General features: G+C 45.4%; 1 protein-coding gene across 2 annotated transcripts in view; it reads right to left on the bottom strand.

Annotated features, from left to right (window-relative positions):
* Positions 1 to 952: 952 nt before the first annotated feature.
* nudt12 (nudix (nucleoside diphosphate linked moiety X)-type motif 12) overlaps positions 953 to 14525 on the bottom strand; it is a 28697-nt gene continuing 15124 nt past the window's right edge. For both annotated transcript variants that reach the window (XM_078215411.1, XM_078215413.1), the window contains exons 6-7: positions 9713 to 9912; positions 953 to 3747 (exon numbers count right to left, since the gene is read on the bottom strand). In XM_078215411.1, coding sequence (XP_078071537.1) covers positions 3637 to 3747; positions 9713 to 9912 — 311 coding nt within the window. In that variant the 3' untranslated portion in view covers positions 953 to 3636. The remainder of the gene's footprint in view (positions 3748 to 9712; positions 9913 to 14525) is intronic.

The raw sequence follows: 14525 nt of genomic DNA, 5'->3' as shown, positions 1-14525 counted from the left end.
ATTCCTACATCCAGCTGTTTGCAATGAGTTCACTTTAATCTTAGACTATGATTCTGAAATGATAGGGTGCATTGAGAGGATGGACTACTGATAGAATTTAAAGTCCAACAGTTCTTTTTGCTTTTATATTCTTTGAAGCTATCTTTCAGAAGTTGAAGATATTGCTTTTCTGGAATTGACAGCTTGAGTGAGGGATGAAAACCAGACTGCGCATTCCACAATTACAAGTTATCTCACAAGAACAGGCACTACAGTATTTCAATCTTCAGTGCCTGATGTTGTAAAAAAACTCAAGACTTATAAATAGTTAGTGAAATCCGGACCCATCATTCAAAGGATTTTAAATGTTCCAAGCAATCTAGTTCTTTTCCAAAACAAAAGCAAATGCAAAGCACTGGATGGCGAGGTAAATCTCTAAAATCTTGAATGAGACTTTACCCCAGAAACGTGTCGGCTAAGAGTAGACACAGAACATATTTGAAATGCTTTTCTACTACAGACACAATGCAATCCTTTGTCTAAGCATTGGAAATGTTGTCACCAGATGTTTAACCAGCAACTCCATTTCTTTGAGATCCAGATAAAAGATTCTGTTGATTAGTAAAGTTTCAGTCTCTTCACCAGGGAATGATGTGGGAGGGAGATATGGAAGGAGCATTTTAAGTAGAAATTAATTTTGATCAATTATAATTGACATCCTTGAGGTTGTGCCAAAGATTTTCACACTTCATTTTAAGTCACTGAAAGAGATTTTTAAAAGTAGTCATGGAAATTTGAGACAGAATTATAAATTTTGAAATTTTTATGAAGCACAACATGGCAAATAACATTGAAGAATTGATCATAGGCACATTCACATATTTATGGTCAATATAATATTGTATGCAGAGTATAGATCAACAATGAAAAATACCTTATTTAAATAAGTTTCAATTTAAGAATTACAGGACTGTTTTTGCGAAACCTTTTTGGAAATGCAGTTTGATTACTGAGTATCATTAAGCAGGTTATTGGTAAACAGATTCTGCTTGATACCAATGCCAATGACATCTTCAATACCTGGTTGCTGATTACGAGTAGACAGAGGGTTGTAATTGGCTGGATTGGATTTGTCCTGCTCTTTCAGTTTTTGTCCAATGTGTACAGGAGGGTTTCCTGACGCAGTATGTAGATAGACCAACAAGAGGCGAGGCCACATTGGATTTGGTACTGGGTAATGAACCAGGCCAGGTGTTAGATTTGGAGGTAGGTGAGCACTTTGGTGATAGTGACCACAATTCGATTATGTTTACCTTAACAATGGAAAGGGATAGGTATATACCGAAGGGCAAGAGTTATAGCTGGGGGAAAGGAAATTATGATGCGATTAGGCGAGATTTAGGTGGCATAGGTTGGGGAAGGAAACTGCAGGGGATGGACACAATTGTAATGTGGAGCTTGTTCAAGGAACAGCTACTTTGGAGGTTGGATCAGGGCCCAAGAGAGGGGTTTGTGAACGGTGCCAAACACTGGAGCCTGAGAATTAGAGGGGGTTTAAATGGTGTTTTAAATGGATTTCTCAAGTCATCCATACTGGACAACCAGAACTGCAGACTTAAAGGACCGTTTTTTTTAAAAAAAAGGACGGTCAGGCTGACATGGGCTGCACGGTGGCACAGTGGTTAGCACTGCTGCCTCACAGCGCCAGGGACCCGGGTTTGATTCCCGGCTTGGGTCACTGTCTGTGTGGAGTTTGTATGTTCTCCCTGAGTCTGGGTGGGTTTCCTCTGGGTGCTCCGGTTTCCTCCCACTGTCCGAAAGACGTGCTGGTTAGGTGCATTGACCCAAACAGGCGCTGAAGTGTGGCGACTAAGAGAATTTCACAGTAACTTCATTGCAGTGTTAATGTAAGCCTTATTTGTGACTAATAAATTAATAAACTTTAAACAGTTGCAATTTAAAAAAATCAGTCAGAAATGTCAGTGCCACTGAGTTGTTGTGCTGCTGCTTCCGACCTTCAGATAGCTTCGTGGTTCTGAGTTATTTTTCTGAAAAACCTACCAGAAAACCAAGAAGCTGCCTGAAGGTCAGCAGCAGCACTGCAGCAACAGTCACGAGAGTGCTCTCGGTTTAAAAATAGTGAGTGAAATCCCTGTAATTTTAGTATCAATTGGTTGCTGTGCATGTGTTGGGGGAGGAAGGGAAGGTTGTGTTGAAGAGAGGTTATGGGCGGGGGGTGGGGTTGAAAATGGGGAGGTTGAGGATGGGAGTGTCATGCGAGTGACAGAAGAAAGTCTGCTTCTCCTTCTACAGAATGGAAAAGGTCTTGTGCAGTTTATCTGGGTTGCAAGTATTGAATCTTTACCCAAGTGTGAATTTATTGTCACCATGTCCATATGGTGCAATCGGCAGAACGTGTCAATGAGGGCTGAGGCAGTCATGGATCAATATTATTGTCTGCACAGTGTTATAAATAATTAATGGGATATTTTCCTGTCAAATTAGCAATATTGCAAAATGCTGTTAAAGTAAAATTTGTACTCACAGGTTTATTTAATAGTTATAGTGGGTTCACATGTATAGGATGCACACAATCTAACACTGTATTGTGTTGCTGCTGCTCTGAATATTAGTGACCCACTCTGCATTTATATCGGACAATATTTGTAACCAGCTGGCAACAATGGGCGTTAGCATTTTACTGGGTAGTTTCTGTGATTGGTGAATTGATTGATGAATCTGAAAAGGGGAAAAATATTATGCATGATCGAGAGGGGAGGGTTAAAGTGGAGGTGGGGGTGGAATAAAGGATCTGGAAACAGGAGAAGTACCAGGCCCATGATTTTTCTTCCTTGCCAGGATGGTCATCCAAATGGCACTTCTGGCCATGTACCATGATGAGGCTATTTGTTCTTGCAACAGGCCTGGTTGTTTCAACAGCATCACAGCATCCCTTATAAGGAATATGATGCAATGTTCACCTATTGTTGCTAGGCGAATAATGAGTAACAGCAACCCTGTTCTTTTCACACTTCTCCTGATTTTCTTTTCCATGATGTTACTGACTGCCATTGGCCTGGCGATAAAAGCGAAAATGATCCCTTACGTCTTTCATGGATGCAAATAGAAATTTTTATTGCATATTTCTCTGCAGGGTTGAATTAAGACTTGTTTCTAACTTGTAAGAGATCAACATCTTTAAGCTGTTTTGTTATGATCTCGTACTTGAAGCAAAACAGCTTTGAAAATAGAAGAGGTGCAAAGCTCTGACAACTGTAAAGAAACACATCCAGATGTCTGGGAAAGGTGTCAAAAAATTCTGGCGGGCTTTGGGAAGCTGCTCTAATTGAGAACAGTGCAAATCGCCCTCACATCATTAGGAGTAGCAAATCATAAATTTCCAAATCAAAGTCACTTTGAATTAATGTTGCAAGTTTGTCAGCAAATCCTACGCTAATTTTAAATGTACAAATGAGCAAGTGTTCATGAGAATTATTTTGATAGGTTAGTGAGTGCTCATTTCAGAATTACTCTTCGGACAAGCATTTCAATCATGGTCTCTTTTCGGTAAGTTTGCTGTGATCTTCTCACCAGGATTGACAGATCGGCTGATTTGTAATGACAGGTCAACAAGATAATGTCATCACAGTGGTGAATTCAGAGATTTGCATTCTTTTTAAGCCACCTTTTAATTAGTCCATGTGCAATAGTTTGTGGTGGTGGGATGCTGACTGGATGATCACCATGTTGTGTCAGGATTCCAGTGATCTGTGATATCAACAAACAAAAGAAAACACTTTAGTTTTTAAAATGAATTAATTTCCTCCTGAAATAGTCACTTGATTTTCAGATAACAACTTGAATATTTAATAGCTATAACTGCATCAATTTAATTTAACTTTTAACAACTGAAGTTGCTTTGCAATTTCATTCTGTACCGTAAGAAGTCTCACAACACCAGATTAAAGTCCAACAGGTTTCATTTGGAATCATGAGCTTTCGGAGCGTTGCTTCTTCCTCAGGTGAGTCAGCGCTCCGAAAGCTCGTGATTCCAAATAAACCTGTTGGACTTTAACCTGGTGTTGTGAGGCTTCATACTGTGCCCACCCAGTCCAACACCGGCATCTCCACATCATTCTGTATCCGCTGTGGTTTCGTCCACTTTTGCAACAAGCAAGGCTGATCTCAACAGTTTAATCACACAGTCAGTTTACTTGAGATAAGGATTTCTGTCGACTTCAAAGGAAAACAGTCAATTAGTAATGATGTGGAGATGCCGATGTTGGACTGGGATGGACAAGATGAGAGGTCACATCACACCAAGTTAGAGTCCAACAGGTTTATTTGAAATCACAAGCTTCCGGAGCGCTGCTCCTTCGTTCAGACCCCACCTGGAGTACTGTGCCCAGTTCTGGTCGCCTCATTACAGAAAGGATGTGGAAGCCATAGAACGGATGCAGAGGAGATTTATGAGGATGTTGCCGGGATTAAGTGGTATGCCTTATGAGGATAAGTTGAGAGAGCTAGGTCTATTCTCCTTGGAGAGGCAAAGGATGAGAGGTGACCTGATAGAGGTGTATAAGGTGTTGAGAGGTACTGATAGAGTGGATTCTTAGAGGAATTTACCCAGGGCTGAAATGGTTGTCACGAGAGGCCACAGGTTTAGGGTGCTGGGGAGTAGGTATAGAGGAGGTGTTAGGGGTAAGTTTTTCACTCAGAGGGTGGTGGGTGTGTTGAATCGGCTGCCGGTAGTGGTGGTGGAAGCGGATTTGATTGAGTCTTTTAAGAGACTTTTGGATAAGTTCATGGAGGTCAGATGAGCCTAGAAGGTAAGGAAATTGTTCGGCGCAACTTGTGGTCCGAAGGGCCTGTTTGTGCTGTAGCTTTTCTATGTTTCTATGTTTCGTCAGGTGAAGTGTTTTGTTATGATCACGTGACGAAGGAGCGGCGCTCCGAGAGCTTGCGATTTCAGAAAAACCGGTTGGACTATAACTTGGTGTCGTGTGACCTCTCATCTTGCCAATTAGTAAGGCTGTGTCACAATTAGAGTTTAAGCTCTGCTCTGCAACTAAGTCAAGAAAACAGCAAACTAATTTGTTTTTACACAAGCAAAGTAGGAAACAAAATAGGAGCAGAAATTATGGTCTGAAATTGTTGAACTCAGTGTTGAATCCAGGAGGCTGTAAACTGCCGATTGAAATATGAGATGCTGGTCCTCAAGTTTAAGTTGAGCTGCAGTGGCACAATGTAGCAGGCCAAGGTCAGAAAGGTCAGCATGAGAACAAGATAGAGAATGAAAATGGCAGGTGGCTGGACACAGGCTGAATTGACGTGTTCTGGAAAGCAGTCACACAGTTTACATTTGGTCTCCCCGACAGCAGACAGCACTGAATACAGTGAATACAGTATACTAAATTGAAAGAGGTAAATGTAAATTACTGAAGGCATTTTTGGGGCCTTGGATGGTGAAGAGAGGGGAGGGAAAGTGTTTCATCTCTTGAGCTTGCATGGGGAGGTGCCATGAGAAGGGGGTGGGCTGCTGGAGCTAATTGAGGATTGGGCCAGGTGTCATGGAGGGAAAAATCCCTCGGAATGCTGAGAGGGGAAAATGTTTTTGGTAGCGGCAGCACACTATAGATAACGGAAATGGTAGAAGGTCCAAAGATGTGCGGGTTAGGTTGATTGGCCAGGTTAAAAATTGCCCCTTAGAGTCCTGGGATGCGTAGGTTAGAGGGATTAGTGGGTAAATATGTGGGGGTAGGGCCTGGATGGGATTGTGGTCGGTGCAGACTCGATGGGCCGAATGGCCTCCTTCTGCACTGTAGGGTTTCTATGATTTCTATGAAGGTGATCCGTTGAATATGGAGGCTGGTGGAATGGAATTTGAGAATAAGGGCAACCCTATCATGGTTTCGGGATGGAGAGGAAAGGGTGAGAGCAGATTGTATGGCTGTGGTTGTGATTCCTGTTAACCACAGTGGAGTGAAATCCTCAGTTGAGGAAAAAGGAAGAGGTATTGGAATTTTCTGTTTGTCTGGATGGTCATTGCAGAGAAACTAGCAGAATGAACTAGTGTCCTTATAAGTAGCAGGGTGTAATCGAGATAGCTGTGCAAGTCAGTGGACATATGGTGAATACTCATCGATACCCTATCCCCATAAATGGAGACAGAGGGTGGAATGTTACTGGTGTGGGGGGGTCTCCCTTGCCAGATGGAGAGCCAATGAAAGACCTGTGCTGCTTCTTTCTGGGAAGTTCCACCAAACCACACACCAGTCAACAATGGTGAGGCCACTGGCGGGCCTTCCACAGGAATCAACACCCCAGGGTGTTAGCCCTGCCTGCAGCCAGAAGAACACGCAGCCCAAGTGCCAGGGATGCAGAGGACCCAGTCTACAGGCCAATAATGTGGGTGCAGGTAGCAGGGTTTGCAGCGTGGGAGTTACAGGGAAAGGGAAACGGGAGGAGAGGAATGTGCCAGAGCAAGGGCAGGGGGGTGGCTCTCAACGGGACACCCCTTCCTGATGCTCAGTCCCTCAACTAACCACAGACTGCCTTTGATCAAAGGACTCCCCCCAACTCCAGTGACAAGTGGCACGCACAGGTTTACCTGCCCTGCGTGCCATTTGGTAACAGGCCCACCTACAACTGGGATGATCCCAGTGGCGGCAGGATGATGCCCTTAAGTGGTCGCTTCAATTGGCGGCAGGAAGGTCGACTGTGGGCCTTTCATCCCAGAACATAATTCTGGTGGGAGTGGGGTTCAGATATGCCACCAACCTGCCAAAGTAAATGTCCTTCCCACCTCCAAGCTCACTACCAGCAAGAACAGAGGATTCTTCCCAGGGAAGTCAAGGAAGGGAAGGAAAGAGTTGGAGATGGACTATGGAAAGGCGAGAGGAGGGTGGAAGCTGGAAGCAAAGTTGATGAAATTTTGCAGGAAACTGCACCAATACCTCTTTTTCTGGTACTTGCTGACTGTGAGGGAGGGGGGCCCCATCAGGACTGGAATAAGAAATGTTTTGCATATCCCACCATAAGACAGGCATAGATAAGACCTAGGTGGCTACTTACAGCAACACCTTTTACTTGGAGGATGAGTAGAGGTGAAGGAGAAGTTGTTAATGCGAGAACAAGTTCAGCCAGACAGAGGACACTGATAGTGGATAGAAAATGATTGGGCCTCCATTCAATGAAGAAGTGGAGATGCAGCGGTCTGTTCTGGTAGGGGATGGAGGTGTAGAGCGATTGGAAATTCATGGTGAAGAGGATGGTTTGGGCCAGGAAATTGGAAACTGTTTAAGGGCATCAGAAGAGTCACGGAAGTAGGTAGGAAGAGACTGGACAGGGGGAAGAAATCAGTTCAGTGGGGCATGAATAGATTGAAATGATAGGTCTACCAGGGCAGTCCTGTTTGTGCACCTTGGAAAGGAGATAGACATGAGCTGTTTGGAGTAGTGGGGTGGTGGTGGGGAGGTGGGGAAATATGAGATTGAAGGCTGTGGGGGTGGTGGTGGGGTATGGTGGGGGGGGGGGGGGGGGGGGGGGGGAGGGGGGTGGTGGGGGGGGGGGGGGGGTGGGGTTTTGGGGGAGATTTCCAATAGAGATGAGGTTAGTGACAGACCAAGAAACAACGGCTTGATATTCAGTAATTGGGTCATGGTCCAGAAAGTGTAAGAGGAAGTGTTGGACAGTTGGCAATCAGCTTCTGCTTGGTAAATGTCAGTTTACCAGAGAACAACAGCACCACGCTAGTCAACAGGTTTGATGATAATGCTAGGGTTGATCCTGAGAGAACGGAGTGCAACAAGTTCAATTTAGCATACCTATTCACTGTTCACAATGCTCTGCATGGGGAGACCAAACGCAGATTGAATGACTGCTTTGCAGAATATAAGACATAGGAACAGAAGTAGGCCATACAGCCCATCATGTATGCTCCACCATTCAATAAGATCATAACTAATGATAATCCTCAACTCCATTTTCCCATTTTATCCCCATAATCCTTGATTCTCTTACCAATCACAAATCTGTCTATCTCAGTCTTGAATATACTTAATAACCTAGCCTCTTCAGCCCTCTGATTCCACAAATTCACGACCCTCTGAGAGAAGAAATTTCTCCTCATCTCTGGGCGACTCCTTATGCTGAGATTATGCCCCTTGGTCCTGGACTATCCCACAAGAGGAAACAACCACTCGGCATCCCCTCTGACAATCCTATATGTCTCAATAAGGTTACCTCTCATTCTTCTAAACTCTAATAAATACACATCGAACCTACTCAACCTCTCCTCCTAAGAAAACCCCCATATCAGGGATTAACCAAGTAAATCTTCTCTGGACTGCCTCCAATGTCAGCATATCTTTCCTTAGATAAGGATAACAAACCGTTCACAGTATTCCAGGAACACCTCCATTCGGTCGACGAAGCTTCCCGGCACCTATTATTATAATTCTCTGCCTTGCTTTGATACTGACCTGTCTGTCCATGGCCTCTTGCAGTGTTCCAATGAACCTCAATCAAGGTTACCTAAAAAGGAAGAATGTGCAAGGCTACGGGGAAAAGGCAGGGGAGCGGCACTAGGTGAATGGCTCCTTCAGAAAGCCAGCACCATCATGACAGGCAGAATGGCCTCATTTTGTGCTGTAACCATTCTGTGATTCTTTGATTCAATGTAAGTTCGGGGAACAGTACATCACCTTTCAATTCAATACTTTACAGTCTTCAGGACTCAACAATGAGTTGAACAATTTCAGATCATAATTTCTTCCTTCATTTGTTTCTTATTTCTTTTTGGTTTTAGTCTAGTATATTTTGCTTTTGCTTTTGGAGCAGCTGTTTCAGTCTGCCGTTCACACCTCCTCTGAACACAACTTGTTTCTTTACTTGTCCCAGAGCCTCGCTAGTTCTGCGCCTCCCCCCCACGCCCCCCCAACCTTTCACTTGCTTAAAACCAATTACATTTCTAATGCTTTCCAGTGTTGAAGAAAGGTCACAGAACTGAAACATTAGAAACATTGGCGAGGAACTTACAACCCCACTGGGGTGTCTCTCCTCCAGGCAGATTTGGCAGATCATTTACATTGCTATTTACTTTGGTGGGACCATAATGTTCCACTGGACAGGAGTGGCTGTGGAATACTGGCAATTAATTTTCTTTCTCTCTCCATCAATAGCGCCCAACCTGCTGAGTATTTCCAGCACCTTCTGTTTAACAATTAGCCCTTACACTGCTGACAGAGTTAGTAAAATCCAACCGCTCACTTTTGTTTAGCTGATAAGCCCAGGTATGGAAAATTAACCTGCTCCAATTTGCAATGTTGAAAGAGGAAAAGGTCTCCTCAAGCTTGAAACCCAACCATCTTTCAATAGGTAAACTGGTCACGGGCATTTATTGAGTTAACACAAGTCATTTGTGGCTATGAGTGGGCTGAATCCAGCACATTCAAGACTGTCAAGTTGCACCAATTGACCTATAATTTAATTGGTTTGCCTTGAGCTTGAGAAGAAATGTTAGATATCTTTATCTCTACTGAAGTTCCATTTCAGATTAACCTCTTACCTCGTGATATTTAAGGGTGAAAGGGTCAGTGTGCACAGGTTGTGGAAGAGGTTGGTTTGATAGACTAATTTATACTTTCTCAGATCATTATTTCACACAGCTAGGAACAAAAAACAGCATCAGATAAACTGGTTGTAGTCTAAGAGTCTTAATAGTTTGCCCTACCTGCTGCCTACTGAACCAGCGGGCATCTATAATTTCCTCTTTGTCCACAATAATTTCTGTTGTTATTGCAATAGCTTGGCAACCAATCATGAGAGAGGATGGCATTGGCCAGGGCTGACTGGAAACATATTGAACATGCCCAACCTTGACTGAAGTTTCTTCTGCGACCTCTCTGCGAACAGCATCCTCTATTGTCTCCCCTGTTAACAAAAGTGAAGTGCTTCATAAAGGTATCACAAAGCTTGCCATTTCCCCAATTATTCCCCTGTTAATATTCAGGATGACAAATCGAAAGGAGATCACAGAATCCTTACGGTGCAGAAGGAGGCCATTTGGCCCATCGTGTCTGCACCAGCTCTCCAAATGAGCATTATGATGTTAGTGCTGTTCTCATGCCTTTTCCCAGCGTCCTTTAAAATTGTTTCTATTCAAAATAATCAGCTTGGATGCCTTGACTGAACCGGCCTCCACCACACTTCCAGGTAGGGCATTCCAGGCCTGACCCACACGCTGTGTGAAGTTTTCTCTCACATCACATTTGCTTCTTTTGCAAATCACTTTTTAAATCTGTGTCCTGTCTTTCTTCATCCTTTTCTGAGGGGGAACAGTTTCTCTCGAACTACTCTGTCCAACTCATTCATGTTTTTGAACATCTCTATCAAATCTCCTCTTAGTCTTCTTCCGTCCAAGAGAACATTCCCAATCTCTCCAATTTATCCTCATAAGTGAAGTTTTGCATCCCTGGAACCATTCTTGTAAATCTCTTCTGCACTCTCTAAAATGCATTCACATCTTACCTCCGATGTGGCACCGAGAAGTGTACACAATCGTTAGAAACAGTTAGAAACAAGATGGCACTGGAGCGAGGCAACTTCTTGCAAGCTGTGCCCAGCATATCTTCTAATTCTATCTTTTACTCTCGTTCTATGCTTCTAAAACTTCTTTTAAACTCTCTAACAATGCTTTAATTCAATTTCTCGCAGATTTGGCAATCCTGAGGATCCTGGATACCTGACTGACCTGAAATTGACCCGGACCAGCCACCCATGTGTGAGCAGCAGCCGGCGCTGCAGCCCCAGAGCCGGGGATTTCACTGCACCGGCTTCCAGAGACCAGGAAAATGCCCTAGAGGCCTGGGCCTACATTTGGAAGACTCCTAGAGCCCAGGAAAACACCGCGGGAGCCAGGACCTTCACTCTGCTGGTCCCCAACAACCAGATCTGCATCCCTGGGGCTGGAGCCCTCTCCCCCCCAGCCCCCAAACCTTCTGACCCAGACAGCTGCGACGTCCTGCAGACTCCAAGCACTCCCTCCACTCCCCCCCTCTACAATTGCCCCACACTCCTAAAAATAAACTCTCACAGCCTAACAATCACTAACACTGCTCTTTTAAATTTACTTGCAGATCTAGAGATCCTCTGATCTCTGAAGGAAGACCCCGACCTGGCAGTGACCCAGTGGGCCCCAATACACGGACTCATCTGCGACCCCAGGGACACCATCCACTTACCGGCCTTCGACCCATCCATGCTGGAGCGTGGTCTGGATATCCAACGACCGGGGAAGCCAAAATGCAGCCTGACAGCGAACCAGAACGCCCGACCGCACAGACCCATCGATTGACGCAGGAACTGCAAGCAAGGCAACAAATCCCCCATCCACACACAGACCCGAGCAAAGAACCTCATTGGACACAACCATACCCTTAACACTGCAAACCACTCTCACCGTCTCCCAGGCTAGAAAAAAAGCAGACAATCCAGGAAGCGAGGAAAATGTGCAGGCCGGCAGGTGAGGGTGAAACAATGTGGTCCCAAGGTCCCCCCCCCACCCCACCCCAGCTTGCTGCTTGCAAATGTCCAATCTCTGGAGAAAAAGCTGGACGAACTTAGAGCCAGACTCACTTTCCAAAGAGAACTGAGGGACTGCTGTGTGCTCTGTTTCACGGAGATGTGGCTCACTCCTGCTTCACCGGACTGTGCCCTACAACCAGAGGGCTTCTCAATCCATCGAATGGACCATGCGGCGGCCTCAGGCAAGGCTAGGGGAGGTGGGGTCTGTTTCCTAATCAACACCCCGTGGTGCCGAGACGGAGCAACACTGGCGACTTTCTGCTCACCAGACCGAGAATGGCTGATGCTAAAATGCCGCCCCACTACCTTCCGCAGGAGTTCACCTCCGTTATCCTGATGACAGTTTACATCCCACCCCATGCGGACGTGGAGATCGCGCTGGACGAAATATACACCACGACGAATAGCCTTGTGACGAAACATTCCGAGACTTGTTCATCGTGGCTGGGGACTTCAATCAGGCCAAGCTCAAGAGTGTCCTTCCAAGATACCACCAACACGTCTCCTGTTCGACCAGAGGCCCAAACATCCTAGACCACTGCTGCACAAATATCAAACATGCCTACCGCTGTATCGCCTGCTCACACTTTGGCAAATCAGACCACAAGGCTTTGCTCCTGCTCCCGGCTTACAAGCAAAAACTGAAGCGGGAGAATCCATCAAAGAAAGTCGTGCAATGTTGGTCTGAGGAATCGGATGATCTCCTACGGGGCTGCTTAGAGTCAGTGGACTGGTCAGTATTTAAAAACTCTGCGACCAGCCTGAACGAGTACACCACTATAGTAACTGACTTCATGAGTAAGTGTGTAGAAGATTGTGTGCCAAAGAAGCAAATCCGTCTGTTCCCCAACCGGAAACCACGGATGAACAGGGATATCCACTGCTTGCTGAAGTCCAGGTCTGAGGCATTCAACTCAGGCGACACTGACCTATACAAGAAAGCCAGATGAGATCTAAGGAGATCCATGAAAGATGCCAAAAGACAGTACCGGACCAAGCTAGAGTCCCAGGCTAGCCACACAGACCCCTGCCGACTATGGCAAGGTCTGCAAGACATAACAGGCTACAAGATGAAGGCATGTAAAATCGCCGGCTCCAATGCACCCCTCCCTGATGAGCTCAATGCATTCTACACCCGTTTTGAGCAAGAGGTCAATGAGAGCTTGCCCTCCACCCTGGAAGCCCTGGATGAACCTGTATCAGGGGTCACCAATGCAGATGTCAGAGGAGCTTTCTGGAAAGCGATTGGCCCAGATGGGGTACCTGGACAAGCACTCAGATCCTGCGTGGATCAGCTGGCAGGGGTTTTCGCAGACATCTTCAACCTCTCTTTACAACAATCTGAGGTCCCTATCTGCTTCAAGAAGACGACCATCATCCCAGTACCTAAGAAAAACCAAGCAGCGTGCCTTAATAACTATTGTCCGGTGGCTCTAACATCCATCATTATGTAGTGCTTCGAAAAGTTAGTCATGGCACGAATCAATTCCAGCCTCCCGGACTACCTGGATCCACTACAGTTTGCCTATCACCACAACAGGTCCACAGCAGATGCCATTTCCCTGGCCCTGCACTCAACCCTGGAACACCTAGATAACAAGGACACCTATGTCAGACTCCTATTTATTGACTACAGCTCAGCCTTCGACACCATTATTCCCACGAAACTCATCTCCAAACTCTGCGATTGGATCCTGAATTTCCTAATTCACAGACCACAATCAGTAAGGATAGGCAACAACACCTCCTCCACAATCACCCTCAACACCGGTGCCCCACAATTATGTGTTCTCAGCCCCCAACTATACTCCTTATACACCTATGACTGTGTGGCCAAATTCCCCTCCAATTCAATTTTCAGGTTTGCTGACGACACCACCGTAGTGGGTCAGATCTCAAACAATGACGAGACAAAGTACAGGAATGAGATAGAGAATCTGGTGAATTGGTGCGGCAACAATAATCTCTCCCTCAATGTCAACAAAACTAAGGAGATTGTCATCAACTTCAGGAAGCGTAAAGGAGAACATGCCCCTGTCTACATCAATGGGGATGAAGTAGAAAGGGTCGAGAGCTTCAAGTTTTTAGGTGTCCAGATCACCAACAACCTGTCCTGGTCCCCCCATGCCAACACTATAGTTAAGAAAGCCCACCAACGCCTCTACTTTCTCAGAAATGTCTCGGAAATTTGGCATGTCAGCTACGACTCTCACCAACTTTTACGGATCCACCATAGAAAGCATTCTTTCTGGTTGTAACACAGCTTGGTATGGCTCCTGCCCTGCCCAAAACCGCTAAGAACTACAAAAGGTCATGAATATAACCCAATCCATCACGTGAACCAGCCTCCCATCCATTGACTCTGTCTACACTTCCCGCTGCCTCAGCAAAGCAGCCAGCATAACTAAGGACCCCACGCACCCTGGACATTCTCTCTTCCACCTTCTTCTGTCAGGAAAAAGATACAAAAGTCTGAGATCACGTACCAACCGACTCAAGAACAGCTTCTTCCCTGCTGCTGTCAGACTTTTGAATGGACTTACCTTGCATTAAGTTAATCTTTCTCTACACCCTAGCTATGACTGTAACACTACATTCTGCACTCTCTCGTTTCTTTCTCTATGAATGGTATGCTTTGTCTGTATAGTGCGCAAGGAATAGTACTTTTCACTGTATGCTAATAATAAATCAAATCAAATTCATACTCCCACTGAGATCTAACTAGTGTCTTGTATAATTTCAGCAGAATCTCCTTGCTCTTGTACCCAAGCAGCTATTAATAAGGCCCAGGATATTGGAACTCTCTCTACTTGTCCTGCCACCTTCAGTGATCTTTACAATGATATTGGAGGTGATTCTCCCAGTGCGCTGTGCTGCTCTAGCAGCACAGCAGGCTGGGAGACATCAGCGGAGGCTGTTTAGCAGGCCGCCTGCTGGGCGCCACAGCCTCCGTGCGTCTC

This window comes from Mustelus asterias, chromosome 6 (assembly GCF_964213995.1).
Source record: "Mustelus asterias chromosome 6, sMusAst1.hap1.1, whole genome shotgun sequence".
Taxonomy (NCBI): Eukaryota; Metazoa; Chordata; class Chondrichthyes; order Carcharhiniformes; family Triakidae; genus Mustelus; species Mustelus asterias.
Note: the sequence above shows the minus strand (reverse complement) of the source record. Positions and strands in the feature narration are given on the sequence as shown.